Source organism: Ornithorhynchus anatinus, chromosome 14, assembly GCF_004115215.2.
Source record: "Ornithorhynchus anatinus isolate Pmale09 chromosome 14, mOrnAna1.pri.v4, whole genome shotgun sequence".
NCBI lineage: Eukaryota > Metazoa > Chordata > Mammalia > Monotremata > Ornithorhynchidae > Ornithorhynchus > Ornithorhynchus anatinus.
Window position 1 is genome coordinate 48300911 of NC_041741.1, and position 27574 is coordinate 48328484.

At 57.2% G+C, this 27574-nt stretch overlaps 1 protein-coding gene across 1 annotated transcript; it reads left to right on the top strand.

The window, feature by feature from the left end:
* The first annotated feature begins 2649 nt into the window (after positions 1-2649).
* MAPK12 (mitogen-activated protein kinase 12) lies at positions 2650-26481 on the top strand. The gene is made up of 12 exons (XM_029079504.1): positions 2650-2917; positions 3044-3173; positions 11458-11516; positions 14494-14605; positions 17968-17997; positions 18726-18773; positions 19924-20038; positions 20827-20898; positions 23562-23641; positions 24408-24486; positions 25179-25352; positions 25874-26481. The coding sequence occupies exons 1-12, from the start codon at positions 2793-2795 to the stop codon at positions 25942-25944; spliced, it is 1095 nt and encodes a 364-aa protein (XP_028935337.1). The 5' UTR covers positions 2650-2792; the 3' UTR covers positions 25945-26481.
* The last annotated feature ends 1093 nt before the right edge of the window (positions 26482-27574 follow it).

A 27574-nucleotide genomic window follows, 5' to 3' on the forward strand; every position in this document is an offset into this window, starting at 1 on the left:
CCGGGGTAGATACAGGGTCATCAGGTCCCATGCGGGGCTCGCGGTCTTAATCCCCATTTTCCAGATGAGGTAACTGAGGCACAGAGAAGTGAAGTGACTTGCCCAAAGTCACCCAGCTGACGAGCGGCGGAGCCAGGATTAGAACCCATGACCTCTGACTCCTAAACCCGTGCTCTTCCACTGAGCCACGCTGCTTCTTTACCTGCCTAGACCGTAAGCCCGTCAAAGGGTAGGGACCGTCTCTATCTGTTACCGATCTGTCCATTCCAAGCGCTTAGTCCAGTGCTCTGCACATAGTAAGCGCTCAATAAATACTATTGAATGAATGAATGAATGCCTGGACACAGTCCCTGTCCCAAATGGTGCCCACAGTCTTAATCCCCATTTTACAGATGAGGGAACCGAGGCATGGAGAAGTGAAGTGACTTGCCCAAGGTCACACAGCCGACAAGTTAGAACCCATGACCTCCTGACTCCCAGGCCCGGTCTCCAACCAATAGGCCACGGTGCTTCTCAAGAAGCAGAAGAAGAATGATGGTATTTGTTAAGCGCTTACTATGTGCCAAGCACTGTAAGCGCTGGAGCTTCTGCTTCCCCTCCGTACCTTTCTCACCGAGCAGAAGAGGGGAAGTCGGATTAGAAAGGGAGAATCTTGGTGAATCATAGATATAGAATAATAATAATGGTATTTGTTAAGCGCTTACTGTGTGCCAAGCACTGTTCTAAGCGCTGGGGTAGAGACAAGGTAAACAGGTTGGTCCACGTGGGGCTCACGGTCTTGATGCCCATTTTATAGATGAGGCAGTTGAGGCTTGAGGTTGGAAGGGAGGGAAGAGAGAGAGATGGGGCAGCCGGGGCCTTTCTGTCCCTCCTGTGGGGGGGGAGGTCCTGAAGAGTAATCCCGGCTCTGCCAAAGCAGCGTGGCTCAGTGGAAAGAGCCCGGGCTTTGGAGTCAGAGGTCATGGGTTCGAATCCCGGCTCCGCCACCGTCAGCTGGGTGACTTTGGGCAAGTCACTTCACTTCTCTGTGCCTCAGTGACCTCATCTGGAAAATGGGGATTAAGACTGTGAGCCCCACGTGGGACAAACTGATTCCCCTGTGTCTACCCCACTGCTTAGAACAGTGCTGGGCACGTAGTAAGCGCTTAACAAATACCAACATTATTATTATTATTATTACTTGTCCCCTGTGTGACCTGGGGCCAGTCACTTCACTTCTCTGGGCCTCAGTGACCTCATCTGGAAAATGGGGATGGAGACTATGAGCCCCACATGGGACAACCTGATGACCCTGTATCTATCCCAGTGCTTAGAACAGTGATTGGCACATAGTAAGCGCTTCACAAATTTCACTGAATGAATGATTGAGTGAATGAATGAGTCTGCCAGGAGTGGGCGGGGCCTGAGACTGGGATCGGGGCTTGGTCAGGGGGCGGGGCCTCACAGGGGGCGTGGCCTGATAGGACCGGGCAGCGGAGAGGCAGCGTGGCTCAGTGGAAAGAGCCCGGGCTTGGGAGTCACAGGTCATGAGTTCGAATCCCGGCTCTGTCGCTTGTCAGCTGTGTGACTGTGGGCAAGTCACTTCACTTCTTTGTGCCTCAGCTCCCTCATCTGGAAAATGGGGATGAAGACTGGGAGCCTCACGTGGGACCACCTGATGACCCCGTATTTCCCCCAGCGCTTAGAACAGTGCTCTGCACAGAGTAAGCGCTTAACAAATGCCAAGATTGGGGGGGGCGGAGCCTGGAATCGGGGCGTGGCCAGGGACGGGATCCGTTTGGATTGGTCGAGGCCGGAGTTGGGGGCGGAGCCTGACGGGACTGGGCGTGGCCAGGGGCGGAGCCTGGATTCGGGGCGTGGCCAGGGGAGGGGACTCTGGATTGGTCGAGGCCGGGGGGCGTGGCCTGAACCAGGGGACGCGTCCACTGGACGGGGGCCCGCCGGGGTGGGCGGGGCTAGAGCCAGGGGCGGGACCGGGCGGGCATGGGCGTGGCCAGGGGCGGAGTCTGGTTTCGGGGCGTGGCCAGGGGCGGGCTCCGTTTGGATTGGTCGAGGCTAGGCAGGGGCGGGGCCTGAAGAAGTGGGCGCGGCCTGGAGAAATAAGCAGGTCAGGGGGCGGAGCCTGGAGTCGGGGCGTGGCCAGGGGCGGGCTCCGTTTGGATTGGTCGAGGCTAGTCAGGGGCGGGGCCTGCCAGGACTGGGCGTGTCCGGGGGGGCGGAGCCTGGATCCGGGGGCCTAGCCACGACGGGCTCCGTTTGGATTGGTCGAGGGCAGAGTCAGGGGCGGGGCCTGACAGGACTGGGCGTGGCCAGGGGCGGAGCCTGGAGAGAGGGCGTGGCCAGGGACGGGCTCCATTTGGATTGGACGAGGCTAGTCAGGGGCGGGGCCTGAAGAAGTGGGCGCGACCAGTGGGCGGGGTCTGGGGAAATAAACACCGTCAGGGGGCGGAGCCTGGAGTCGGGGCGTGGCCAGGGGCGGGCTCCGTTTGGATTGGTCGAGGCCAGTCAGGGGCGGGGCCTGAGGGGACCGGGCGTGTCCGGGGGGGCGGAGCCGGAGATGGGGGCGTGGCCAACGGCGGGGACCTGTCCGGATTGGTGGAGGCCCGGGGGGCGTGGCCTCCCGGCCGGGGGCGGGACCAACGGGCGGGGATGGGCGTGTCCGGGGCAGTGAGCGAGGGTCTCCTCCTCTTTCGCCTCCCGCGGCCGCGGTGTCGGAGGGCAGGGCGTCGCAGGGACCCCCCCCCCCCGTCCTCCCTCCTTCCCTCCCTCCCGTCGTGGCGGGGAGGGTCACCATGTCCGACCCCCCGCCCCCGCGGCGCGGCTTTTCCCGGCAGGAGGTGACCCAGACGCTGTGGGAAGTGCGGGAGCTCTACCGGGACCTGCAGCCCCTGGGTTCCGGAGCCTACGGAGCCGTCTGGTGAGAGCGCCCCCCGCTGCCCGGTCCACCCCCCCCCCCCGGCCCGTCCGCTCCTTGTCCCCGGGGGCAGGGCAGGGCGGGCCTCGGTTTCCCCGCTTGCCCGTAACGTGCCGCCCCCTCCCCCAGCTCGGCCATCGACAGCCGGACCGGCGCCAAGGTGGCCATCAAGAAGCTGTACCGTCCCTTCCAGTCCGAGCTGTTCGCCAAGCGCGCCTACCGGGAGCTGAGGCTACTCAAGCACATGCGCCACGAAAACGTGAGTCGTCGCCCCCCTGCTCGCCCCTTGCGCTCGGACACTCGCCCGCCGAGCCGGACCGCTCGCCCGCCCGCTCTCTAGCGCCCTCTCCCGCCCGCCCCCCGTAACTGCGGGAGCAGCGCCGCCTGGTGGTCACAGCGGGGAGCGCCCCCTCACCCCCCCCCTCCGTCCGTCCGAAGGACCCGAGTTCTAATCCCGCTCGTCTGCCACATTGGCTGGAGGAGGTTAGACTTTTCCAGCCCTCAGCTGGGGGCAAGGTGCCCCTCTCCTCATTATCTGCAGTAATAATAATAATAACGTTGGTATTTGTTAAGCGCTTACTATGTGCCGAGCACTGTTCTAAGCGCTGGGGTAGACACAAGGGAATCAGGTTGTCCCACGAGAGGCTCACAGTCCTAATCCCCATTTTACAGATGAGGGAACTGAGGCACCGAGAAGTGAAGTGACTTGCCCAAAGTCACACAGCTGACAAATGGCCGAGCCGGGATTTGAACCCGTGACCTCTGACTCCAAAGCCCGTGCTCTTTCCACTGAGCCACGCTGCTTCTCGCAGTAGCCACCCGCGCCTCCTTACCTCCCGTAGGTCAGCTGACCAAGAGCCAGCCCTTCCGGTAATAATAATAATAACGACGTTGGTAGTTGTTGAGCGCTTACGACGTGCGGAGCACTGTTCTAAGCGCTGGGGGAGATCCAGGGGAAGGAGGTTGTCCCACGTGAGCTCAGGCTTCATCCCCATTTGACAGATGAGGGAACTGAGGCGCGGAGAAGGGAAGTGACTTGCCCACAGTCACACAGCTGACTTCTCTGCTCTACGGGCAAGTCACTTCACTTCTCCGTGCCTCGGTTCCCTCATCTGGAAAATGGGGATGGAGACCGTGAGCCCCACGGGGGACAGGGACCGGGTCCAGCCCGATTAGCCTGTACCCACCCCAGTGCTTAGTACGGTGCTCGGCACATAGGGAGTGCGTGACAAAGGCCATCGTCATTATTGGTATTCTCTGGGCCTCATCTGTAAAAACGGGGATTAAGACCGTGAGTCTTATGTGGGACAGGGATTGGGTCCAGCCCGATTAGTACCCACCCCGGTGCTTAGTACAGTGCCCGGCACATAGGAGGTGCTTGACAAAGGCCATCGTCATTATAGAGAAGCAGCGTAGCTCAGTGGAAAGAGCCCGGGCTTGGGAGTCAGAGATCATGGGTTCAAATCCCAGCTCTGCCACTTGGCAGCTGTGTGACCGTGGGCAAGTCACTTCACTTCTCGTTGCCTCAGTTCCCTCCTCTGTAAAATGGGGATTAACTGTGAGCCTCACGTCGGACGACCTGATGACCCTGTATCTACCCCAGCGCTTAGAACGGTGCTCTGCACATAGTAAGCGCTTAACAAATACCAACATTATCGTTGTTTTCTGGGCCTCATCTGTAAAAATGGGGATTAAGACTGTGAGTCTTGTGTGGGACAGGAATTGTGTCCAGCCTGATTAACTTGTACCCAGCCCAGTGCTTAGTACAGTGCCTGGCACATAGTAAGCGCTTTACAAATACCATTATTATTATTAAAAAATACCATCATCATCATTATTATTATTCTCTGGGCCTCATCCGTGAAAACGGGAATTAAGACTGTGAGTCCTGCGTGGGACAGGGACTGTGTCCAGCCCGAATAACTTGAATCTACCCCAGCATTTAGTGCAGTGCGTGGCACATAGTAAGTGCTTAACAAATACCGTCATCATCGTCATTATAATTATTATCCTCTGGGCCTCATCTGTAAAAATGGGGGTTCAGACTGTGAGTCCTATGTGGGACAGGGACTGTGTCCAGCCCGATGAGCTTGGCTCTACGCCAGGGCTCTGAACAGTGCCTGGCACAGAGTAAGTGATTAACAAATACCATTATTATTATTAGCAGGAGTCCCCAGACCTGCCCCCATCTCTGCCTCACCAGCCTGCCCTTCCTCAACAGACGCCGGGCCTGAGGCCAGTGCCCCAGAGACCCCCCCCCCCCACCAGCTCCTCCTTCAGCGCTGGGACCCTTATTGGCTTGGGACTCCTGCCTGGCAGGGGCTGCTCTCCACAGGCACCCTGGGGTCAACACCCCAGTCGAGGGTTTGGGGCTAGAGCACAATCCCAGGGCTGTCTCAGTCCACTTGGCAAATCCACACCACTGACCCCCTGCAACCTCCAGTGACCATCCAACATCCCTGACTCTCCCCCAGAGACCCACCACAGTCCATCCAACACCCCTGACTCTCCCCTCTCCATCCCGGACTGTCCCCCGGTGACTCGGTCTGGACCACCCAACACTCCTGACTCTCCCCTCTCCACCTCCGACTGCCCCCCAGTGACCTAGCCAGGTCCACTCCAACCCAAACTCCCCCAGGAGCTGCCGGGGTTTCCGTCTACGCGACTCTCTGTGGGAACAGATCCCAGGTTCTCGCCCCGGGCTGGAGGAAGACACGTCTCCTTGTGTCGAGCTTAAACCTGCCGCCCTCCAGCTCCAGCGGGACCCCTCACCCTGGTGGGGAGCGATTTAGGGAGCAGCAGTTCTGTGTTTGCCCTGCCCACCCCCTCCCCGGCTCCGTGGCGCTGTGACCACGGGTCCGGCCCTGGGGCCCCGGCTGCCAATCTCGGGCTAGAGAGCTCTGACCCCGTCAGCATCTCCTGTGCTGATGCTCCGCCATCCCCCTGACCCTCCTGGGTACGCTCCTCTGCCCCAGCTCCAGCTCGGCCCTGCTCCATCCTGAGACCCGGCACCCCCAGTTGGACGCAGCGTCCGGGGCGGGAGACCGGGGCTCGGACGGGGCCAGAACTGGTCCTCGGGACCTGTGCTGACCCCCTCCGGGGGCCCAACATTCATCTGGGTTTTGCTGCCGCACAGTGAACTGATTTTGTCAAGGAACTGTAGAATGGGAGGTCTCTTTCCTGAACTGGGAGACCAAGACAGAAATGGATTTGTTGTTCCCCAAATCCCACCCCACGAGAGCGAGGGGCCCCGCCGGAGCCGGAGGGCGGCAGGTTCAAACCCAATACAAGGAGACTCTTCTCCCCCCCCCCGTGAGGGGTGAGAGCCTGGAATCTGTTCCCTCAGGGCGTTGGGCAGCCGGAAACTCGGCAGCTCCAAGGGGGGGATTTGGTTGGATCCATGGATGAGGGGTCCAGGCTGGGTCACTGGAAGACAGTCAGAGATGGAGAGGGGCAAGTGAGAGGTGTTGGATGGTCCCTGCTGGGTCACTGGGGGAGAATCGGGGATGGAGAGGGGGTCAGGACCATGAGGGTTGGTGTCCAGGAGGGCGACCAGCACACGGCTCCTCCAAACGTTCTGTCCAAGACAGAGTCCTCTGCCGGATGGACTAAATGACCAATCTTTTCTTTTATGGCATTTGTCAGCGCTTCCTGTGTGCTAGGCACTGTTCTAAACGCTGGGGTAGATACAAGGTAATCAGGTCGGACACAGTCCCTGTCCCCCGTGGGGCTCACAGACTCGATCCCCATTTTACAGATGAGGTAACTGAGGCACCGAGAACTTAATTGACCGGTCGCACAGCAGACAAGTGGAAGAGCCGGGACTTAGAACCCAGATTCTTCTGAGTCCCAGGCCCGTGATCTCTCCACTCGGCCACGCTGGTATTTATTGGGCGTTTACTGTGTGCAGAGCACCGTACTAAGCACTTGGGAGAGTGAAATACTACAGAATTAGCTGGCACGTTCCCTTCCCGTAACGAGCTTACAGTTTAGAGGGACCACTAGGGTGACCCAGGACAGCACTGCTCAGGGACTGTTGTTCATCCTCTGGTTGTTTGTTCATTCAGTTGCATTTATTGAGTGTTTACTGTGTGCAAAACACTATACTGAGTGTTTGGGAGAGTACAGTACGATATCCAACAGCCACATTCCCTGCCCATAATGAGCTCACAGTCTAGAAGAGATGGAGTTCATCCAGTATTTATTCCTCTGAAAGTCAGGAAATCCATTTTTATATCCAACCACAGTTTCCTGCTGCGGTTTAAGCCCATCTGGCCCTCAACGGTTGTGTGTATGACATTTTTTTGCCCCCGCTAGCCCAGCTCAGGGAGAAGTTGGATTTAGGGGCTGTGGGGAGACTGGGGGATTTGGGAGACTTCCAGGATACTGGGACTCTCCTTGGCTAGAGGCCCCAAAGGGTGAGCTCTTTTCATTTATTCATTCAGTTGTATTGATTGAGCACTTGCTGTGTGTTAGACTGTGAGCTCCTTGTGGGCAGGGAATGTGTCTACGGTTATATTGTACTCTCCCGAGTGCTTAGTACAGTGCTTTGCACCCAGTAAGCACTCAATAAATACGATTGAATGGACGAAAGGGTGGTCGAGTCTTAAGGCTGCCCCCCCTTTGGAGTCAGGGTGGCTGAGGCAGGATGAGGACGGTCTCTTTTGTTTAGATTTCAGTTTCTCATCTCTTGGATGGAAAGGAGGTTGTTAGGCCCTTTTCGAGTTCACTGAGGTTTTATAAGTGCCATTTCAGTTGCTCTCTCCCCCTAGGAGACCTCAAGCGGCACAGGACAGAGTTCACACGGGATTCTCAGAAAAATGGTGGAAATTTGCCCAAATGGGAAGAACCCTCCCATTAAGTGCCCCAGTTTACTCTCCCTCTTCTCCAAGCAGAGTCCCCTGTCTCCCTCCCCTCTTCCATAAAGGTCTCTAATAATAATGATGATGATGGTATTTGCTAAGCGCTTACTATGTGCCAAGCACTGTTCTAAGCACAGGGGGAGATAAAAGGTCATCGGGGTGTCCCACGTGGGGCTCACAGTCTTAATCCCTATTTTACAGATGAGAGAACTGAGGCACAGAGAAGTGAAGTGACTTGCCCAAAGTCACTCTGCTGACAAGTGATGGAGCCGGGATTAGGACCCTCGACCTCTCACTCCCAAGCCCAGGCTCTTTCCACTGAGCCATAACCTGACTCCCTCATAATTCAGGGAGACCTATTTCCTCTGGCTCTGTCCGGAGACAGAGAACGGCTGGAAATGGTTCTCTGAGCAGGGACCCTTTAGGGGCTGGAAGACTCGGGTTCAAGGCCAGACACTTATGGGGTGTGAGTCTGAGCGTGGATCCTGACCAGCTGTGTGATCTTGGACTGGTTACTCATCATCTTTGCGCGCTGATTACCCTGCTGCTCAGGAAAGCTTAGTGCGGTGCTCTGCACGCAGAAGGCGCTTTATAATTACGATCGAATGAATGAGAGGAAGAAAAAAAAAAATCTTCCCCAGTCTAACCCCAATCCCTTCGGCTTCCATTTCGGTCTGTTGGGTCTTTCCTTCATCCTTGGGGGAAATGGAAAGGGGGCGCAGCTGGCTCCTCGCGGGGGCCGACTCCCCTCTCCGCCCCTCCCGCCCCTCAGCTCTGACACCTCTCCCAGTTCTTCACTTCCTGCCCACTCTGAACATACACAGACCTCCCTCCCCCCACCCCAAATACACGTTTCCCTATTCAGGTAGTCCTTGGTGGCGTCCGAGCGGCTGGTCTGAGCCCAGAGGAGTTCGACCCCCTCCCTCGCCGCCACCGCCCCCCTAGCCTGGGTCACCACCCAAAAATAGCCCCCAGAACAGGGTGTCCAGGGTGCTGCTCTCTGAAGGCCAGGCTGGGGGCTGCTTGGGGGGCTCGGATCCGGAGGGTAGGTCAGCCCAGGCCGCAGGCTGATGGCCAGGAGAGGGCCTGAGTCATCAGCTGGGAGGGAAGGGATTAGAAGACCCAGCAGTGGGGTCGGAGGCGGCCGGGGGTGGGGGCAGGGAGGGGAATCCCGGCCAGGGAAGTTCCAGCAGAGCAGCGGCACGTCCGGTCCGGGCCGGGGCCAGAGAGAGCCTGTTCTCTGCTCGTGGGAGGGGCCGGGGTGGAGAAAGGCCCGGGAGATTGAGGACGGGGGCGGCTGGGGGCGAGGGCATGGGCCAGGGCGATGGGAGAAATCAGCTCGGAGGCTCCAGTGACTTTCCTGAACACATTCCCCCCAACCCACCCTGGGGCAAGGCCAGGGAAACTTCCGGCCTGGGGAGTCGGGGCGAGGGGGTTTGCAGCGACAAGGTGAGGCATGAAGGATCCCCATCGAGTTGGGGACCGGTGGGCCCTGCGCCCCATCTCCTCCGATCCCCACGTGCCCTCCGCTCTGTATGTCTGATGGACGAACCCTCTGGACTGGTAGGAAAAGACTGTGTGCTCCAGGATCCAGTGGGACTGGGGAGCACCTTGATGTTTCCCCCAGAGATGGGGGAAACCCCTCTCACCCAGACAGGCTCCCCCTCTGACATCCCTGCCGGGCCGCACCCCCGGCCGGGGCCTGGTGACCGAGTTGGCCCGGGTAATATGGCCTTGTAAATAAGGACTGAGGTTTACCAGCCTGCCCGTTCCCAAGGCTCATGCAAGCGAATTGACTCTTTCTCTCACACCTGAGCACGGGGAGTTGAATCCAGGCTACTTCCAGGGAAGCCAAAGAAACGTTGGCATCTTGCGCCTCGCCGGTAACAGAACAGAAAAACTTGCTAGGGTGGGGTTGGCCCCTGAGCCTCAGAGTCTGAGTCTCGGGAAGAGAAGCAAGGGTGGGAGTGTGATGGTGGGGAGGGGGAAGAGGAAGAAGAGTGGGGAAGAGAACAGTGAGGGGGAAGAAGAGGGATGGGAGGGGAAGTTAGGTAATCAAGAAGAGTTTGCACCGAGTGTGGGAACTGTTGTAAAGATCCCTGAAGTAATAATAGCAATAATAATAATGGAATTAAAGTGCTTACTGTGTCCCAAGAACTGTAGTAAACACTGGGGTAGATTCAAGATAATTCGGTTGGACACATTCCCTGTCCCACACAGAGTTCACAGTCTAAATAGAAGAGAGGAGAGGTATTTTAGCCTCATTTTTACAGATGAGCAAACTGAGGCACAAAGCAGTCACTAACAGTCGAGAGAAGCAGCGTGGCTCAGTGGAAAGAGCACGGGCTGGGGAGTCGGAGATCATGGGTTCAAATCCCAGCTCCGCCGTTTGTCAGCCGTGTGACTTTGGGCTAGTCAACTTCTCTATGCCTCAGTTACCTCAACTGAAAAATGGGGATTAAGACTCTGAGGTCCAAGTGGGACAACCTGATCACCTTGTATCCTCCTCAGCGCTTAGAACAGTGCTTTGCCTCCCCCGATTAGACCGTAAGCCCGTCAAAGGGCAGGGACTGTCTCTATCTGTTGCCGATTTGTCCATTCCAAGTGCTTAGTACGGTGCTCTGCACGTAGTAAGCGCTCAATAAATACTATTGAATGAATGAATGAATGCTTTGCACATAGTAAGTGCTTAACAAATGTCAACGTTATTATTATTAAGAGTAATAAGGACAATGACCCGAACAATCACGGCGTTTTGGGTTGGGGACAGAATCCATCCCCTCTGCTCAGAGAGATTAAGTGACTCGGCCAAGATCACACAGCACGGCCCACCCCCGGTCCCTGGCTCTTCTCCACCTTGGTCACTCGTCACCTGATCCTAAAGACAGAACTGGAGGTGGAAGAGGTCGGGGAACGAGGCAGTCAAAGAAATCAGACGGCGGACCTAACGAAAGCAAGGCAGAGGACTAAAGGGAACTGTAGTCTTCTCTGTCTCCCTTTCCTGTCCCTGGGTGAATGGGGTTCTCTGGGAGAACTTGGAACCAGGGCAGTGCTGGAGTGGAATGCAGATTGGGTCCCTAGTAATAATCAAAATAATTATGGTACTTGTTAAGTGCTTACTATGTGCCAAGCACCGTTCTAAGCACTGGGGTAAATACAAGTTAATCAGGTTGGACACGGTCCCTGTCCCACAGGGGCTCACGCTCTGAATCTCCATTTTACAGAAGTAACTGAGGCGCAGAGAAGTGAAGCGACTTGCCCAGGGTCACGCAGCAGACGTGGCGGAGCCAGGATTAGAACCCAGATCCTTGTGGCTTCCAGGCCCGTGCTGTATCCACTAAGCTATGCTGCTTCTCTGGGGGAGAGAGTGGGTGGGAGGAGAGGGGACTTGTCATGTCCCCTGTGAGCACCACGTGGGACAACCTGATTCCCCTGTGTCTAGCGCTTAGAACAGTGCTCTGCACATAGTAAGCGCTTAACAAATACCAACATTATTATTATTATTATGTCCAGGCAGAGCTCACAGGACCTTGGCAGGCAGAGGTTTGCGGAGGTTCTGGGGCGCGGGAGGAAGCCGTGTGGTGGCGAGGGGGGCCGGGAGGCCTTGGGTGGGTGACGGGGCACACACAGGGTGGAGGATGCTCCCTCCTCACTCGTCTCCCGACCCTCCGCTCTGCCCAGGTCATCGGTCTGCTGGACGTTTTCACCCCCGATGACACCCTGGACGACTTCAACGACTTGTAAGTGACCACCAGCGTCACCCCGGGGACAGACGGACCCCGGGACCACAGCCGCCTGGCGAGGGGAGGGAAGTCTCTTCTGGTTGGAGAATTCAGGAAAGCCCAACCAGTCCAGCCCCCTGCCTCCAGCCCAAGGAGATGACTGCACCTCTCCCCACCCTTGTCCGTCCAGGCAGAGGGGTCAGTCCCTTCCCGTCAGCCCTCCCTTCTCCAGGCTAAACTAGCCCAGCTTCACCCAACAAGTCTTCCTGTGGATAAGCCAGCCTTGTAAGGGTGGCGGGGTGGGGGCCTCCGCTGCAGGAGTCGACTCGGGTCCATGTGTAAGGACACGCATAAACACGTACACACGTAGGGGACGTGCACACAGAAACACACACACTCATACTACACACAAAAGACCATAAAACTATGACCATAGGGGAAGCAGCATGGCTCAGTGGAAAGAGCATGGACTTGGGAGTCAGAGGTCGTCGGTTCTAATCCCGGCTCCTCCACTCGTCAGATGTGTTTCTCTGGGCAAGTCACGTAACTTCTCTGCGTCTCGGTTGCCTCATCTGTGAAAACGGGGATTAAGACAACCTGATTACCTTGTATCTACCCCAGCGCTTAGAACACTGCTTGGCACATAGTAAGCACTTAACGAATACTATTATTATTATTATTATAAAACCCAGACACACATTCACGTACAGACAACCCACCCAGGCACATTTGCACACTGATGCACACAGGGCACGACACACACGCACATGGATACCCGTACACACATTCTCCCAGGCAGAGACGTGAACACACAGCTGGCCCCTCCAGCGGGGGCCGGACCCGCTCGCTCCCAGAGGACGAGGATCCGTCAGGAAAGAGGAGCTGCTTGGGGTCTGGAGATACTGATCCTGGGAGAAGAGAAGGCTGAGGGTCAAGCCAAGGAAACTGCAGCAGGAGCAGCGTGGCTTAGTGGCTAGAGCAGAGGGCTGAGAGGCAGAAGGACCTGGGTTCTGATTCCGGCTCCGCCACAGGTCTGCTCTGTGACTTTGGGCAAGTCATTTCACTTCTCTGGGCCTCAGTTACCTCATCTGGAAAATGGTTATTAAGAGTGTGAGCCCCATGCAGGACGGGGACTGTGTCCAGCCTAATTAACTTGAATCTACCCCAGTGCTTTGAAGGGTGCTTAGCACATAATAAGCACTTACCAAGTCCCATTATTATTATTATTATTATTAGGAGAGGCGGGGGGGGGGGGCTGGATGTGAGAAAGAACCTCCCCCGCAAGAAGTACCCAGGACAGGGAGGGTTGGACCGGGGATGGGGGTTTGGTCCACTGGGGGAGGGCGGTCGATGCAGCTCATCCCGGAGGCTGGGGGCTGGCCTGCCTGACCCCAACGGTGACCCGGGCAGCTGGGGAGACGCAGTTAGATGTCCTGGGGCCCCCCAGGGGCGGCCTCCCCGGGGAAGGTCACACTGAGGGTCGGGCGGCCGTCCAGGGAAGAGGTTGGGGCATCTGGAGGATTCGTGTTTCACCACAGTGTTCGGGCAAGTCGGTGCGCTCTGGGCGTCCCCCTGTCCTGGGGATTCGGTGTCCCAACAGTGGCCATCCCCTCCCCCTTCCTGGCCCCGGGCCCGTAACCTGAGCCGCCCTTTCACCTTGGGAGGGGGCACCCGGAGCTGGGAAGGGCCCCAGGGGAAAGTTGAGCCTGCCCGGCCCGGCAGGCCGACCGGTCGGTCCCACAGGGGAAATCCCGAGCGTCTGTGTCCCTTCTCGTTGGCGGCTGCTGCTGAAGCAGCCTCGCCCCCGACCCTACCCCCGCCCCCCCGATGCCACTGTGCCCTCCCAGCCCAGAGCCCGGGGCACCTAGGAGCCATCCGACTGTGGCTATTCCAAGCCTTCTGGTACGGTGACTCAGGTGCCGCCCCATCCAGGGGATCCTGGGATTTAATAATAATTGTGGTATTTGTTAAGCTCTTACTACCACTATTCATAATAATTATGGTATTGTTAAGCACTTAGTATGTGCCAGGCACTGTACTAAGTGCTGGGGTGGATACAAGCAAATCAGTTTGGACATAGTCTCTGTCTCACAGGGGGCTCACAGTCTTAATCCCCATTTTATGGATGAGGTAAGTGAGACCCAGACAAGTCAAGTGGCTTCTTGACTTCTCTGCCACCCTGCAGACAAGCGGCGGAGCCGAGATTAGAACCCAGGTCCTTCTGATGCCCAGGCTCAATCCACTAGGTCGAGGGGTGTGGGGGGGATTGGGAGGTCAGAGGTCACCAGGACCCGTCTTGCCCTTGGATCCTGGCTGGGAGAGCTGGTGCTTGGGTTCAGGGAGAGGAGGGGACTCTGCCCACCCGTGATTAGTGGCTGCTGCCTGTCAATAGCGACTCCCACCCCACTCCCCCTTCCCCCCCAACCCTGAGCTCTCTGTACCTCCCACCTCTGTCCTCCCACCACCTACATGGCACTGGTCCCCACATGTGGAGCAGCTTCCTGACCCGGTCCTGAATCCTGGACCTTCACCGAGAGCGCAAAGCCACCTCCTCCAGGAAGCCCTCCCCCACGAGGTGTTGGTTGGAATCGGCATTGTGTAGGGAGGACCGGAGGGATGGGGTGGCTCAGAATCAGCTGGGTTAGGGACAGGAGTCGGCCGCATCGTGGCCCCTGCACCCACATCTTAGCCCTGGGCCGATGACCCGAGCGGTCTGAGAGCCGGGATCTCGGAACCCGGAATGGAGAGGGGCTCCAAGGGAGGCCGCGGTGGGGGTGCTGGCTATTGGTGCATCCCACCCATGGATCTGGGTGGGCGGGGAATGGCACTGGGGGTGTGTGGCTTGGAGAGGAGAAGGTTGGGAGCTCCCTATTTCCCTGCCTACCAGCCTTGGGTGGGTTTGGTGGGCAGGAAGGGGGCTGCCTCAATCCCCGGCTCTGCGCTCGCACTGATGGTTTGCCGGGGGTCCTCGTGGCCCTTCCTTCTTTTCCCCCAGCTACCTGGTGATGCCCTTCATGGGTACCGACTTGGGCAAAATCATGAAACACGAGAAGCTCTCTGAGGATCGGATCCAGTTCCTGGTCTACCAGATGCTCAAGGGTCTCAAGGTCCGTTGTGCCCGGTTCCCTCGTGTCGTGGACCCCGCCCCGGGTCGGGGCCTGGGGAGCTGGGGGCTCGGTGGGGGCGGGCAGGGGGCAAGTCAGGGGAATCATCCCACTCTCTAAACCCTCAACCAGAACTTTTCCAGACAGACACCTGGTTTCTTCCTTCTCCTCGGCCATTCCTCAGTTCCCCACTTCATCATCATCATCCTAACTGTAGGATCCGTTCAGTGCTTACTATGCACCAGGTACTGTGGTAAGCACTGGGAAAGATACAGTGCAATCAGATTGGACCCAATCTCAGTCCCGCCTGGGCTTCGCGCTCTAAAGGTGAGGAAGAAACAGGAATTGAATCCCTATTTGGCCAGTGAGGAAACTGAGGGCCAGAGAAATAGCAGCATCGGGATTAGAACCCAGGTCTAACTCTCAGGCCTTGCCAGGGAGGACTCTCCCGGTGACTTCTGAGCTTTGGTTTCCGTCTCGCAAGACCGCCACTCCGTTCTCTATCTGCAGGGTGGGTTATCTAACCACAGTGTGGACTTTGCACAGGCTATTTTTGAGATCTCAGCCTGTTACTGTCCTGCCTTTCCTCTAACTTTCTCCCAATCTGTGACACCCCCTCCTCGCCTCGCCCCCACTCGACTCACCGACAGCCCAGAATAAAAGTTTTCTCCAGGCTCCAGTGACCCCGCTTCTGCTCTTCTGGCACTGCCGATTTCCGCAGCCCAGCAGGCACCTAGCCCGTCACCCCAGGGGTTGGCCTCTGTTGTATTATCTGACCTACATCCTGATAGCAGTAGCTTGGGTAATTGAGGTTTGATGGTCCTCCATTTTTGCCCCTGGCCAGAGGGGACGGACTCCTTGGCCGATGGTTGCCAGCCGGGAGGACAGATGTGCCTTTACTGTCCGGACTTCTCCCCAACTCTGTGGCCTGGGGCAGACCAGGGCAGGACTCTGGAGCCAGAGAGCCGGGGGCTGGGAGCGGAGGAAGAAGCATTAGCTAATCAGTGGAGTAGAGTGGGGTCAGAGTTTTCAGCTTCAGGCTCAGAGCCTCCCTGACCTGAGAGGGACCTTTTCATTCATTCCTTCAGCCATATTTATTGAGTGCTTACTATGAGCAAAGCACTATACTAAGCACTGGAGAGAATGCAACACTACAACAAACAGACACAGTCCCTGCCCTCTAGTTTACATCTAGAGGGGGAGACGGACATTAATGTATGTAAATAAATTACAGATATGTAAGGAAGTGCTGCGGGGTTGGGAGAGGGGATGCATAAAGGGAGCATGTCAGGGCTACGCAGAAGGGAAGAGAGGAAAAGAGGGCTTATTCAGGGAAGGCCTCTTAGAGATGTGTTTTCAATCGGGCTTTGAAAGAAGAGAGGGTAACTGTCGGACTTTAGGAGGGAGGACGTTCCAGACCAGAAGCGGGAAGTCGGCAAGGCGTTGGCGGTGAGATAGATGAGCCTGAGGTACGGTGAGAAGTTGAGCGTTAGAGGAACGAAGTGTGCAGGCTGGGTTTTGGTAGGAGAGGTGAGGCGAGGTAGGAGGAGGCAAGGTGACTGAATGTTTTAAAGCCAATGGTGAGGACTTTTTGCTGGATGCAGAGGTGGATGGGCAACCACTAGAGGAGTGGGGAAGCATGGCCTGAATGTTTTTGTAGAAAAATGATCCGGGTAGCAGCGTGAAATATGGACTGGAGAAGAGAGAGACAGGAGGCTGGGAGGTGAACGAGGAGGCCGATACAGTAATCCAGGTGGGTTAGGATAACATGGGAGCAGGTTGGATGGAGAGGAAAGGGCATATATTAGCGATGTTACAAAGGTGGAACCGATAGGATTTAGTGATGGAGAGGTCATCCGGGTCAGCCCCCTACCTCCAAGAGGGTGAGTAACAAAAGCTCCCCAGGACAGACGGGGTCTGTTCTTCCTTGAATGATCTCCCCAGGCTGAGACTCCACTCTGAATCCTAGGTGACCCGTTGTGGTGTTAGAAAGCAGCCTCTAGACAAGGTCCTGGATGGGTCAGCCCCACGGCCCACCCAACCCGGGACTCTGACTCTAAAAGTGGCGTCAGGATGCTCGGAGGAGCCGTGTGCTGGTCGCCTCCTGGACCCCACCCCTCATGCTCGGACGTGGTCCATCCCGTACCCCCTAAAACTTAACTTGCTTATGAGAAGCAGCATGGCGCGGTGGATCGAGCACAGGCCCCCATGGAGTCAGAAGGCCATGGGTTCTAATCCCCGCTCTGCCACTTGTCTGCTCTGTGACCTTGGGCAAGTCACTTAACTTCTCTGGGCCTAAGTTACCTCATCTGTAAAATGGGGATTGAGATTGTGAGCCCGCTGTGGAAGAGGGCCTGTGTCCAACCCGATTTGCTTTTATCTACCTCAGCGATTAGTGCAGTGCCTGGTACATAGTAAGCACTTAACAGATACCATATAATTATTATTATTATCCACCTTTCATCCCCCTGGATGTCCAGCTGCAATGCCTCCCGCTGCAACATGACCCTTTGCTCTTGTTTGGTCTTGATGAGCTCAGAAAGCAGCTGGTCAGTGTCCTTTCCGGAGCCGTGACCCACAGGGGGTCAAGGCCTCCTCAGCCTCCTCTGTCTCTCTTAACTTGTTTTTTACCCCTTTCAGCTGGGAAGCCGTCGACGTGAGGGAGATTTTCTCATTGTCTGTATACACGGCATGTGCCAACTCCCGGGGTACATAGCGGCATCCGTGTGCCCGTATGTATCCAAACAGGCATATATACACAGGCGTCCACAGGCACACGTTGCCTGGCCGGAGTCTCCGCCTGAATCTCCATCCGGTGTCTTCTGGGGGCCCAGGCAAAGTCCCGCACAGGGCACGATCAGCCCCGTGTGATCCGTGTGATCCGAAGGGGCTCCCCGGCTTCCTCCGGCCTGGCTGTCCCGGCCCTGCCTCTTCCTGTGGAAATGAGACCCGAGTGAGGCGCCCAGACCCAGCGGCTTCTCTACGTCCGGGTGGATCGGGGAATTCCAAGCACTCTCTCGGGCCGCGGCTGCCCCTGTGTCAGGGATACGTCTCGGGGTCTGGCTCTGCGGGCAGCCCACTGCCCATCTCGGCATGGGGACACAGGGCAACCAGCAGCCCACCACCCACCTCCCCAGGGATCTTCCGCCCCCTCAGGGAGACTCTGGTTTGGGGCCGACGGGGGGCAGGACCCCCGAGTGCATAGCTCCAGTTTTCCGCCCCTCCCAAGGCCCTCTAATTTGGGACGGGGGCTGACTGGCTCCAGGGACTGGCTGGGGAGAAGGAGCCCTGTGGCGGGGGGAGCCACCCCCTCCACGTGGAAACCCCCGCCCACCGGCCCGACCCCACCATCTCTTTTCCCGCAGTACATCCACGACGCCGGGATCATCCACCGGGTGAGTTTGGCCGGGCTCTGGGGCGGGGCTGGACATTTCTTTTTCTTTTCTTTTTCAGTGTGCCAAGCACTGCACCAAACACTGGGATAGACTAGATAGTAAGCTCTTTGTGGGTATGAAATGTGTCCATGTATAGTTGTATTGTACTCTCCCAAGCGCTTAGTACAGTGATCTGCACATAGTAAGTGCTCAATAAATATGATTGAGTGGTTGTGATAATTAAGTTAGAAATAGCCCTGTCCCACACAAGGCTCACAGGCTAAGGGGGAGGAAGAACAGGGATTTCTCCCCCATTTAACCGATGAGGAAACTGAGGTACAGAGAAACAAAATGATTTGCCTAGAGCGGGCAAGTGGCAGGGCTGGCATTAGAAACCAGGTCTCCTGACTCCCAGGCCTAGGCCACGCTCCCTGCCCTTCTCCCTCCTCCCTCTTCCTCCACTCTCTCCCCGCTTCTGCTGTTGACCTCCAGCCCAAATTCTTTTCCCTCCATACATACCTCCAGCCCCTTGCCTAGCTGGTGTGGGAGATTGGAGTGCTGTTCCGCCCCTGGACTGCAAGTCCCTGCCCCCCTCTGGGCCTCAGTCTCCCAATCCGTACGATGGGGAGACTCCCCCCTGCCCCGGACTGAAGAGAGGGAAATCGAAGTGGAGGAGCGGGGAAGGGGGTGGGGAGACGAGGGAGGGGGCAGATTCCTGAGGCCAGCTCTCACACGGGGCTTTTTTCCAGGACCTGAAGCCGGGGAATCTGGCTGTGAATGAAGACTGTGAGTTGAAGGTAATTAATCAGTGGTATTTACTGAACACTTATTGTGTGCAGAGCACTGTACTAAGCACTTGCGAGCATACAGTTCCACAGAGCTGGTAGACACGATCCCTGCCTACAGAGAGCTTACAGTCTAGAGAGGAAGATAGACATTAATATAAATAAATAAATTTCGGATGTCTAATAAGTTGTGCGGCTGAGGGTGAGGGTGGGGTGAATACCAAATGCCCAAAGGGTACAGAACCGAGGTAGGAAATACAGGCCTAGCCACCCTCCCCTCACCCGCTCTGGCCTCCCTTTCCCATTCATTCTTTCATTCATTCAGTTGTATTTATTGAGCGCTTACTGTGTGCAGAGCACTGTACTAAGTGCTTGGAATGTGTAATTCGGCAAGAGATAGAGTCAATCCCTACCCAACAAGGGTCTCACAGTCTAGAAGCGGGAGTCAGACAACAAAACGAAACAAGGAGATAGATATCAATAGCACCAAGAGAGAGGACTAGAATGATCTTTTTGTTAAGAATTTATTAAGCGCTTAGTATGTACCAGGCACTGTACTGAGCGCTGGGATGGATACAGGCAAATTGGGTTGGATACAAACCCTGTCCCACGTGGGACTCACAATCTCAATCCCCATTTTACAGCTGAGGTGACTAAGGCACAGGCACACAGTGTCCAAGGTCACCCAGCATACAAGTGGCAGAGCCGGGATTAGAACCCATGACCTCCTGCCTCGCAGACCCGTGCTCCATCCACTCCGCCGTGCTGCTTCTCTACTACTACTGGTCATCGTTCTCCATCTACCAGTCGGGGACTGAGGAGGGGTGGAGGGTGGGTAGCCGTTGTCCACATCCTTGCGGCCAAACAAGAGGCGATGAGGGGGAAGCTGCAGCAAGAGAGACATAAGGAGGCAGGAGAAGGAACTTCCTGAGAGGGAAGAATGTGGAAAACCCCGAACACCACTGCTCCTATTTCTCCTCCATCCCCCCGGGGTGGGGGGATCCCGGTCCATGGTGGTCCGCAGCAGAGCGAACCCAGGGTTTCGGCACACACCTCTGACCGCCGAGCCCGCTGGAATTTACCCATGCCCACATCTGGACATCCATGGAGGGAGTGGGGGTCGGGCCCGGACCTCTGCAGACATCCTGACTTTTTCTGGCAGATTCTGGACTTCGGCCTGGCCAGGCAGACGGATAGTGAGATGACCGGCTACGTGGTCACCCGCTGGTACCGAGCCCCCGAGGTCATCCTCAACTGGATGCACTATACCCAGACAGGTACCATCAGACCACCCCCAACCCTGCCCCTCCAAGGGATGCCCTGTGTCCTGGGGGGGGTCCTCACAGAGAATAAAAGTGACTTGCCCAAGGTCACACAGCGGGCGAGTGGCCGAGCTGGGATTAGAACCCAGGTTCTCTGTCTTCGAGGCCCATGTTCTTTCCACTAGGCCGTGCTGCTTCCCTTTATAGAGCGAAGGGTGAGGATGACTCGATTTCTTCGCTTGCTGCTCAGGAGCACTGCAGCTCTCAGCCTGGTGCTCAGGAGCACCGTAGTTCTCAGCCCAGTGCTTGGGAGCACTGAGGTTCTCACCTTGCCACTCAGGAGGACTGCGGTTCTCACCTTGCCATCTGGGAGCACTGCAGTTCTCAGCCTGGTCCTCGGAGCACTGTAGTTCTCCACAACCTGAGAGAGTGTCTTCCGAGGCCATGTGGGGCTGGGGTGGAGCCTGGGGAGGGGAGAGGAACGGGACTTGGGAAAACAAAGGCGTCAAAACCAAGCCAGCAAGACCCTGAGGGTTTCGGAGAGGAGAGCCGGCCGACGGACGGACCGTTCGCCGGGCGCGCGGGCCTGGCCAGGGAGGAGGTCAAGAAGTGTCTCCCTGCTGAGGTGGCTTCTCACGGGTGGGGCCCGGCAGTGGAGTGAGGGTCTTGTTCCCACCTGATCCCACCCAAGTGGAAGGAAGCTCCCAGATCTCCAGCCAGGATGGTCTGGCTTTGGGGGTAGGGGGAGGGTTGCTTTAGCCCTGGGGAGCCACCACAGTCTGACGTGTGGCCACCTCCCGCAGTGGATATCTGGTCCGTGGGCTGCATCATGGCCGAGATGATCACTGGCAAGATCCTCTTCAAAGGCAATGACCGTATCCTTAGGGCGGCCGAGGTGGGCGTTGGGGCAGTGCCGGGGACCGACCGGGGTGGCCCAAGTGGGCTTGGGGCGGTACCGGGGGCTGACTGGGCTGGCCGGAGTGGGCACGGGGGGGGGCGGACCGAGGCAGCCGGTAGAGGTGTGGGGCGATGCCAGGGCCGATCAGGGCGGCCGCTGGGCATGGGGCAGTGCCAAGGGCCGAGTAGGCCGGCCAGCGTGGGCGGTGCCGGGGGCCGATCGCGGCAGCTGGGGGAGGTGCGGGTCGGTTCAGAGCTGACCAGGGCAGCCGATGAGGTCACGGGGCATTGCCGGGGCTGAGCGGGGCAGCCGATGAGGGCATGGGGCAGTGCTGGGGCCGACCGGGATGCGGGGTGGTGCTGAGGGCGGGGAGGGTGGTGATCAGCCCGGCCGATGTAGGGGGCACAGTGCCAGGGCTGACCGGATCGTCCAGTGTGGGGTGGGGCAGTGCCGGGAGTTGACCTGAGAAACGTCACATTCATGGACTCGGGCACATTGAGATCCGAGGAAGAGAAGGCTGAGAGGTCCCGGGATTCCGGGCTATGGAAGGTTTCTCTGGGCACGCAGACAGGCGGGGAGACACCATCATCAGGGTTTTTTGAGCACCGTACTGGATGCCCACTGTGAGCTGAGCACTCTACTGTGGGCAGAGCACTATCCTGGGCACTTGGAAACATGCAAAAAAGTGGAAAGAGTTTACAGTCTAATGGGAGACAGGAAAATCCAGATAGTATTTGTACAACGGGAGCAAAAGGGAATATTAATAGTAATGGTATTTACCGAGAAGCAGCGTGGCCTAGTGGAAAGAGCCTGGGAGTCAGAAGACCTGGGTTCAAATCCCAGCTCTGCCACTTGTCTGCTGTGTGACCTTGGGCAAGTCACTTAACTCTACGTGCCTCAGTGTCCTCACCTGTAAAATGAGGGTTCCGGACCTGGTTGCCCTCCTCCCTTGACTGTGAGCCCCATGTGGGACAGAGACTGTGTCTGGCCTGATTAACTTGTATCTACCCCAGTGCTTAGAACAGCGCTTGGCACATAGTAAGCACTTATCAAATAACATCATTATCATCCTCATCACTGAGGGTCCCTTGAATGCAGTGCCTGAACTAAATGCTTGGAATTGTTCCCCCAAATCACAAGACACGGTCCCTGCCCAAAGGGAACTTACACTTGAATGGGAAAGACCTCAAATTATTTCAACCTGAGAAGAAGAATAAACAATCGAATGAAAACATAGATACAGTCGGTGACCCCAGAAGGCAACCCAAAATGAGTCAACTAAGAGATGGGGGGAATATATACATAAATGGATCGACACAAGAATCTTAAGGGTGGCTGATGGGTTTATGTGAACAGGGTAGTGGGAGTCTGTCAGGAAAGACTTGCTGGAAATTTGAGGGTTTTCATTCAAGGACCCAGACCCCCCCTTTCACTTTATCCCCCTTAACTAGGTCAGTTCCCTGAAGGCAGGGAATGTGTTGTCTTTTCTCAGTGTTATAAATGTAATAATAATAATTATAATAACTGTGGTATTTATTAAGCACTTATTATGTGCCAAGCACTGTTTTAAGCGCTGAGTAGGTAGGTTGGACACAGTCCCTGTCTAACATGGGGCTCACAGTTTTCATCCCCATTTTACAGGCGAGGTAACTTGAGGCACAGAGAACTGAAATGACTTGCCCAAGGTCACACAGCAGACACGTGGCAGAGCAGAGATCAGAACCACGTCCAAATGTGCGGATTAGAACCCACCACGGGCAAACTTTTGGTGGGTGAGAGAAACCCTCTGGAGCGTAGGGCAGATAATAATAATAATAATAATGTTGGTATTTGTTAAGCGCTTACTATGTGCCAAGCACTGTTCTAAGCGCTGGGGTAGACACAGGGGAATCAGGTTGTCCCATGTGGGGCTCACAGTCTTAATCCCCATTTTACAGATGAGGGAACTGAGGCACCGAGAAGTTAAGTGACTTGCCCAAAGTCACACAGCTGGCAAGTGGCAGAGCCGGGGTTTGAACCCATGACCTCTGACTCCAAAGCCCGTGCTCTTTCCAGTGAGCCGGGCAGATCCCGCTGCAGCCCCAGGGCTGGCCCAGAGGGCCGAGGGAGCCGGACCCTCGAAGACCAGGGCCGTGTGTGTTCGGGGAGTGGATCCGGGAAGACTGCTTGGAGGGGGCGAGGGGTGATGGTTGGCAAGAGAGGAGTCACTGATGGGCACAGGGGGAGAGTGCTGAGAGAGTCTGACTTCCCGCCTGGATCAGGGTCTTGACGGGCAGGAGGGGAAAGCTGGGAAGACTTCTGGGAGGCAGTGGGGGTTTGTGGCCCTTTGGTGGCTTAGAGCAGTTGGCGAGAGAGGCGTCACTGGTGTGTAGGGGCAGGGGGTGGCGGGCGGTGAGATCCCCCTGAACACAGGAGGTCAAGGATTCACAGGGCAGTTGCCGGAGTTCGACTTGGTTGGAATTGTCGAGGGGTTTCCACTCCCTCCACCTGCCCTCCTCAGCGCCCGCTCCCCTGCCCCCGTTCCCTTCCCCGGGCCCGGTCTGGGAGGGCCCGGTGCGGTCGGAGGCGGGACGTGGCACCGGGCAGCTGGAGGACCCCACCCCACCCCCAGCCTGTGATTCCTGACCTCGAGCCTCTCAGACCTGGACCAGCTGACCGAGATCATGAAGGTGACGGGGACGCCGCCTCCCGAATTCATCCAGAGACTGCAGAGTCAGGACGTGAGTGTTTGCCCGAGGAGATGCCCCAGAGGATAGAGAGACTCCGCTTGGCGTGCCCTCTCTACCCCGGGCAGCAGGGGGGCCCGGCCATGGCCTGCACGGGGCCCCGGGGGGAAACTGGCTTGAGGGGCGACAGACAGTAGCCCCACTGGCCAGCCAGAGGTGGGAAGGGCCAGCCCCACCCCGGATCTCCCCCCTGCCTCCCTGTCACTTTGGAGTCCGGCGGAAAGCGCCCCATGAGAAGCAGCGTGGCCTGGTGGAAAGAGCCCGGGTCTGGGAGTCAGCAGGACCTGGGTTCTAATTCCGTCCCCACCCCTTGTCTGCTGTGTGACCTTGGGCAAATCACTTCACTACTCTGGGCCTCAGTTCCCTCATCTGTGAAATGGGGATTAAGACTGTGAGCCCCATATAGGACAGGGACGGTGTCCAACGATTTCTTGTATCGACCCCAGTGCTTAGTACAGTGCCTGGCACAGAGTAAGTGCTTAACAAATACCACAGTTATTAGTATTATTATTACCCCATCTGTATATTGGGGATTAAGACTGTGAGTCCCATGTGGGACAAGGACTGTATTCAACCTAATGATCTTGTGTCTACCCCAGTATTTAGTACAGTGCCTGGCTCATAGTAAGCACTTAACAAATTCCATATTTTTTTTAAAAAGGCAGGGGGGTGGGGTGGCAGGCGCTCATTTACCCCTGTCTGCTTCTCGGCCTGCTGAGGGCCCGTGCTTAGTGAGGGGTTCATGGGTGTTTCTCCAAAGGCCAAAAACTACATGAAGACTGTTCCGGAGTTGGAGAAGAAGGATTTCGCCTCCGTCCTGAAGGATGCAAACCCCCTGGGTGCGTGGTCCCGACCTCTGACTCCAGCCAGACGCAGGGGCTGTGAGCACCTCCGTGTGTCTGCGTGTCTGCCTGTGTGTGTGTTGGGGGTGGGGGGGGGGGTGTTTGGGTGTCCGAGTGTATGTGTGTGTGTTGGGGGTGGGGGGTGTTTGGGGGTCCGAGTGTATGTGTGTGTGTTGGGGGTGGGGGGTGTTTGGGGGTCCGAGTGTATGTGTGTGTGTGTATCTGTGTGGGTGTAGATGTCGTTGTGGATATCAATTATGCAGACTTTCCTTAGGTACCCCCACCCCTCTCCGTGACAGTGGAGAACCAAGAGTGAACTGGGTGTTTCGGGAGTCCGGGGTCTGGGGGAGGCAAGAGGGTGGGCAAGAAGGCAAGCCTGGGAGCTAAGACATCTGGGTTTGAATCCCCAGCTCTGTCCCCAACTAGCTGTGTGATCTTGGATGAGTGACCACCCCTCTCTGAGCCTTTGTTCCACTGGAGCTGGTACCGGAAATAGAGCAAACCCGGTCTTGGAGTTGGGAGGACCAGAGATTCCAGGGGAAGGGCGAGGGAGGGTCAGGACAACGCAGCTGGTGGGCACTACCTCTCTCTCAGTGCCCGTTTCCCTCGCCACCTGTCCTCCCCGCCCCTTCCCCTCGGCTCTCCTTGACTCCTTCCCGCTCCCCCACCCCCCTCGCCTCGGCACGCAGCCGTGAGCCTGCTGGAGCAGATGCTGGTGCTGGACGCGGAGAAGAGGGTGACCGCCGCCGAGGCCATGGGCCACCCCTATTTTGAGTCCGTCCACGACTCGGAGGAGGAACCCCAGGCCGAGCCATACGACGATTCCTTCGACAACATGGACCGGTCGCTGGACGAGTGGAAGAGTACGTCCTGGGGGAAGGCTTCCCGGAGGAGGGGCAGCGGTCCAGCGCTGCCCCCTCCTTTCCTTGTTTTGGGGGTCTTGGACCAGTTGGGGGCTGGCGGAGTGGCTATCCCACACAGGCCCTTGGCTCCTGGGATTTTCAGTCTCGGAAGTGAGCCCACCCTGGGACTCTCAGTCCTGGAACTGATTCCCAGAACCTGGGATTCTCAGTCCCGGAAATGATCCCAGAACCCTGGGACTGTCAGTCCCGGAAGTGATTCCAAGAATCTCAGTCTCAGTCCCAGAAATGAGCCCAGGAAACTGGAACTCTCAGTCCCAGAAATGAGCCCAAGAACCCGGACCTCAGTCCCCGAAGTGAGCGCGGAACCCTGTTTCCGACCGATCCCGAGTTCAGCCTGGTCCAGCTTGGCGGGGCCTGGTTGCCAGAGGCTGGAGTGGGCCCTGGGTCAGGAGAGACCCAGGAAGCCTAGTCACACGGGCCTCACCACTGACCCCTCCCCCTTGTTTCTCTCTCATCCCCAGGGGTCACTTACAAGGAGGTCCTGAGCTTCAGGCCCCCCCCACTATTCACGCCAAAGGAATCAGCGCTATGACAGCCCCCTGGACGGGGCGGGTAGGCAGGGAGGAAGGTGGGGGTCCCTGGAGCAACTGGACGGTGAAATTCTAAGAGCCCGAGATGACGGACCTGGCCACGGCCTGCTTCCTAGGGATGTGCGGTGAGGGCGGGCCAGGCTGACCCCCCACCCCCACCCCAACACCGGCCCACCTGCAGCCCGGCACTGCCCGGAGCCCACCCTCTGCACAGAGCAGCAGAGCCACGAGGTCTTGAGGACTTCTCCAGCGTGGCCCTGGAGGGGAGAGAGGCGAGAACAAATGGGGGAAGGGGCCGGCCACCCCGTGCCTGGAGGAAGGGCTCCCCAGTCAGCCAACTCAGGCCCAGGGAGACCCCAAGTCTTTTCTCTCTGTTCACAAAGGTATCTGACGTTACCATCCCTAGGGTCGGGGGGATCAGGGCCACTGGTCGGGAAGGGAGACACACGGGAGATGCTGGGTCACTGTCCTGTCAGTCTCCATGATTGTCCGTCACGTGTGTCCGAGGGGGGTGTGGGAATAAATCATTTTGTAGGGCAGTGGCTGGCTGGGCTACTTTCTCCCCTTGTGCGCTCAGGATAGGGGGGCAAGGGGACACTGGGGGATTATTATCGTTATTACTGTGGTATTAAGCACTTACTATAATAATAATTGTGGTATTTGCTGATCACTTACCACATGCCAGGCGCTGTACTAAGTGCTGGGGTGGATACAAACAAATCGGGTTGGACACGGTCCCTGTCTCATGTGAGGCTCACAGTCTCAATTCCCACTTTACAGATGAGGTAACTGTACATTTAGACATGCTTACTATGTGCCAAGCACCGTTCTAAGCGCTGGGGTAGCTACAGGGCAATCAGGTTGTCCCCCGTGAGGCTCACCGTCTTAGTCACCATTTTACAGATGAGGTAACTGAGGCACAGGACAGTGAAGTGACATGCCCGAGATCACACGCAGCACACAAGTGGCGGAGCCAGGATTAGAACCCAGGAGCTGCTGACTCCCAGGCCAGTGGAAAGAGCACGGGTTTGGGAGTCAGAGGTCGTGGGTTCGCATTCTGGCTCTGCCACTTGGCTGTGTGACTGTGGGCAAGTCGCTTAACTTCTCTGTGCCTCAGTTCCCTCATCTGTAAAATGGGGATTAGCTGTGAGCCTCACGTGGGACAACCTGATTGCCCTGTATCTACCCCAGCTCTTAGAACAGTGCTTTGCACATAGTAAGTGCTTAACAAATGCCAACGTTATTGTTATTATTACTATCTCTACTGTGCCACGCTGCTTCTAGATACGGGTTCACCAAGTCAGCCCAGAAACTCACAGTCTAAGGGTCTCTCCAGGCTTGGGGGGAGCGGGGAGAGTGAGGGTCTCTCTCATCTCCGGGGGGCTTCAGCCACACTGTATTCTTAGGTCATGGCGCCCCTCCACCTTTTCCTGGAGCTGTTAACCCTTTGAGAGCCGATGTCTGGAAACAGGGTGGGGGAGGGAGCACCGGGGAAGCTGGGCAGGGGCTGGAGTAAAGCAAGAGGACGGTAGCCGGGAGGGCTACATCTAGGCACCGAGGGCCTGCCTGGAGGAAAAGACACTGCTCCCGCCTGACTCCCCAATTCCCCCCCACCCTGATAGTGGGGTCCAG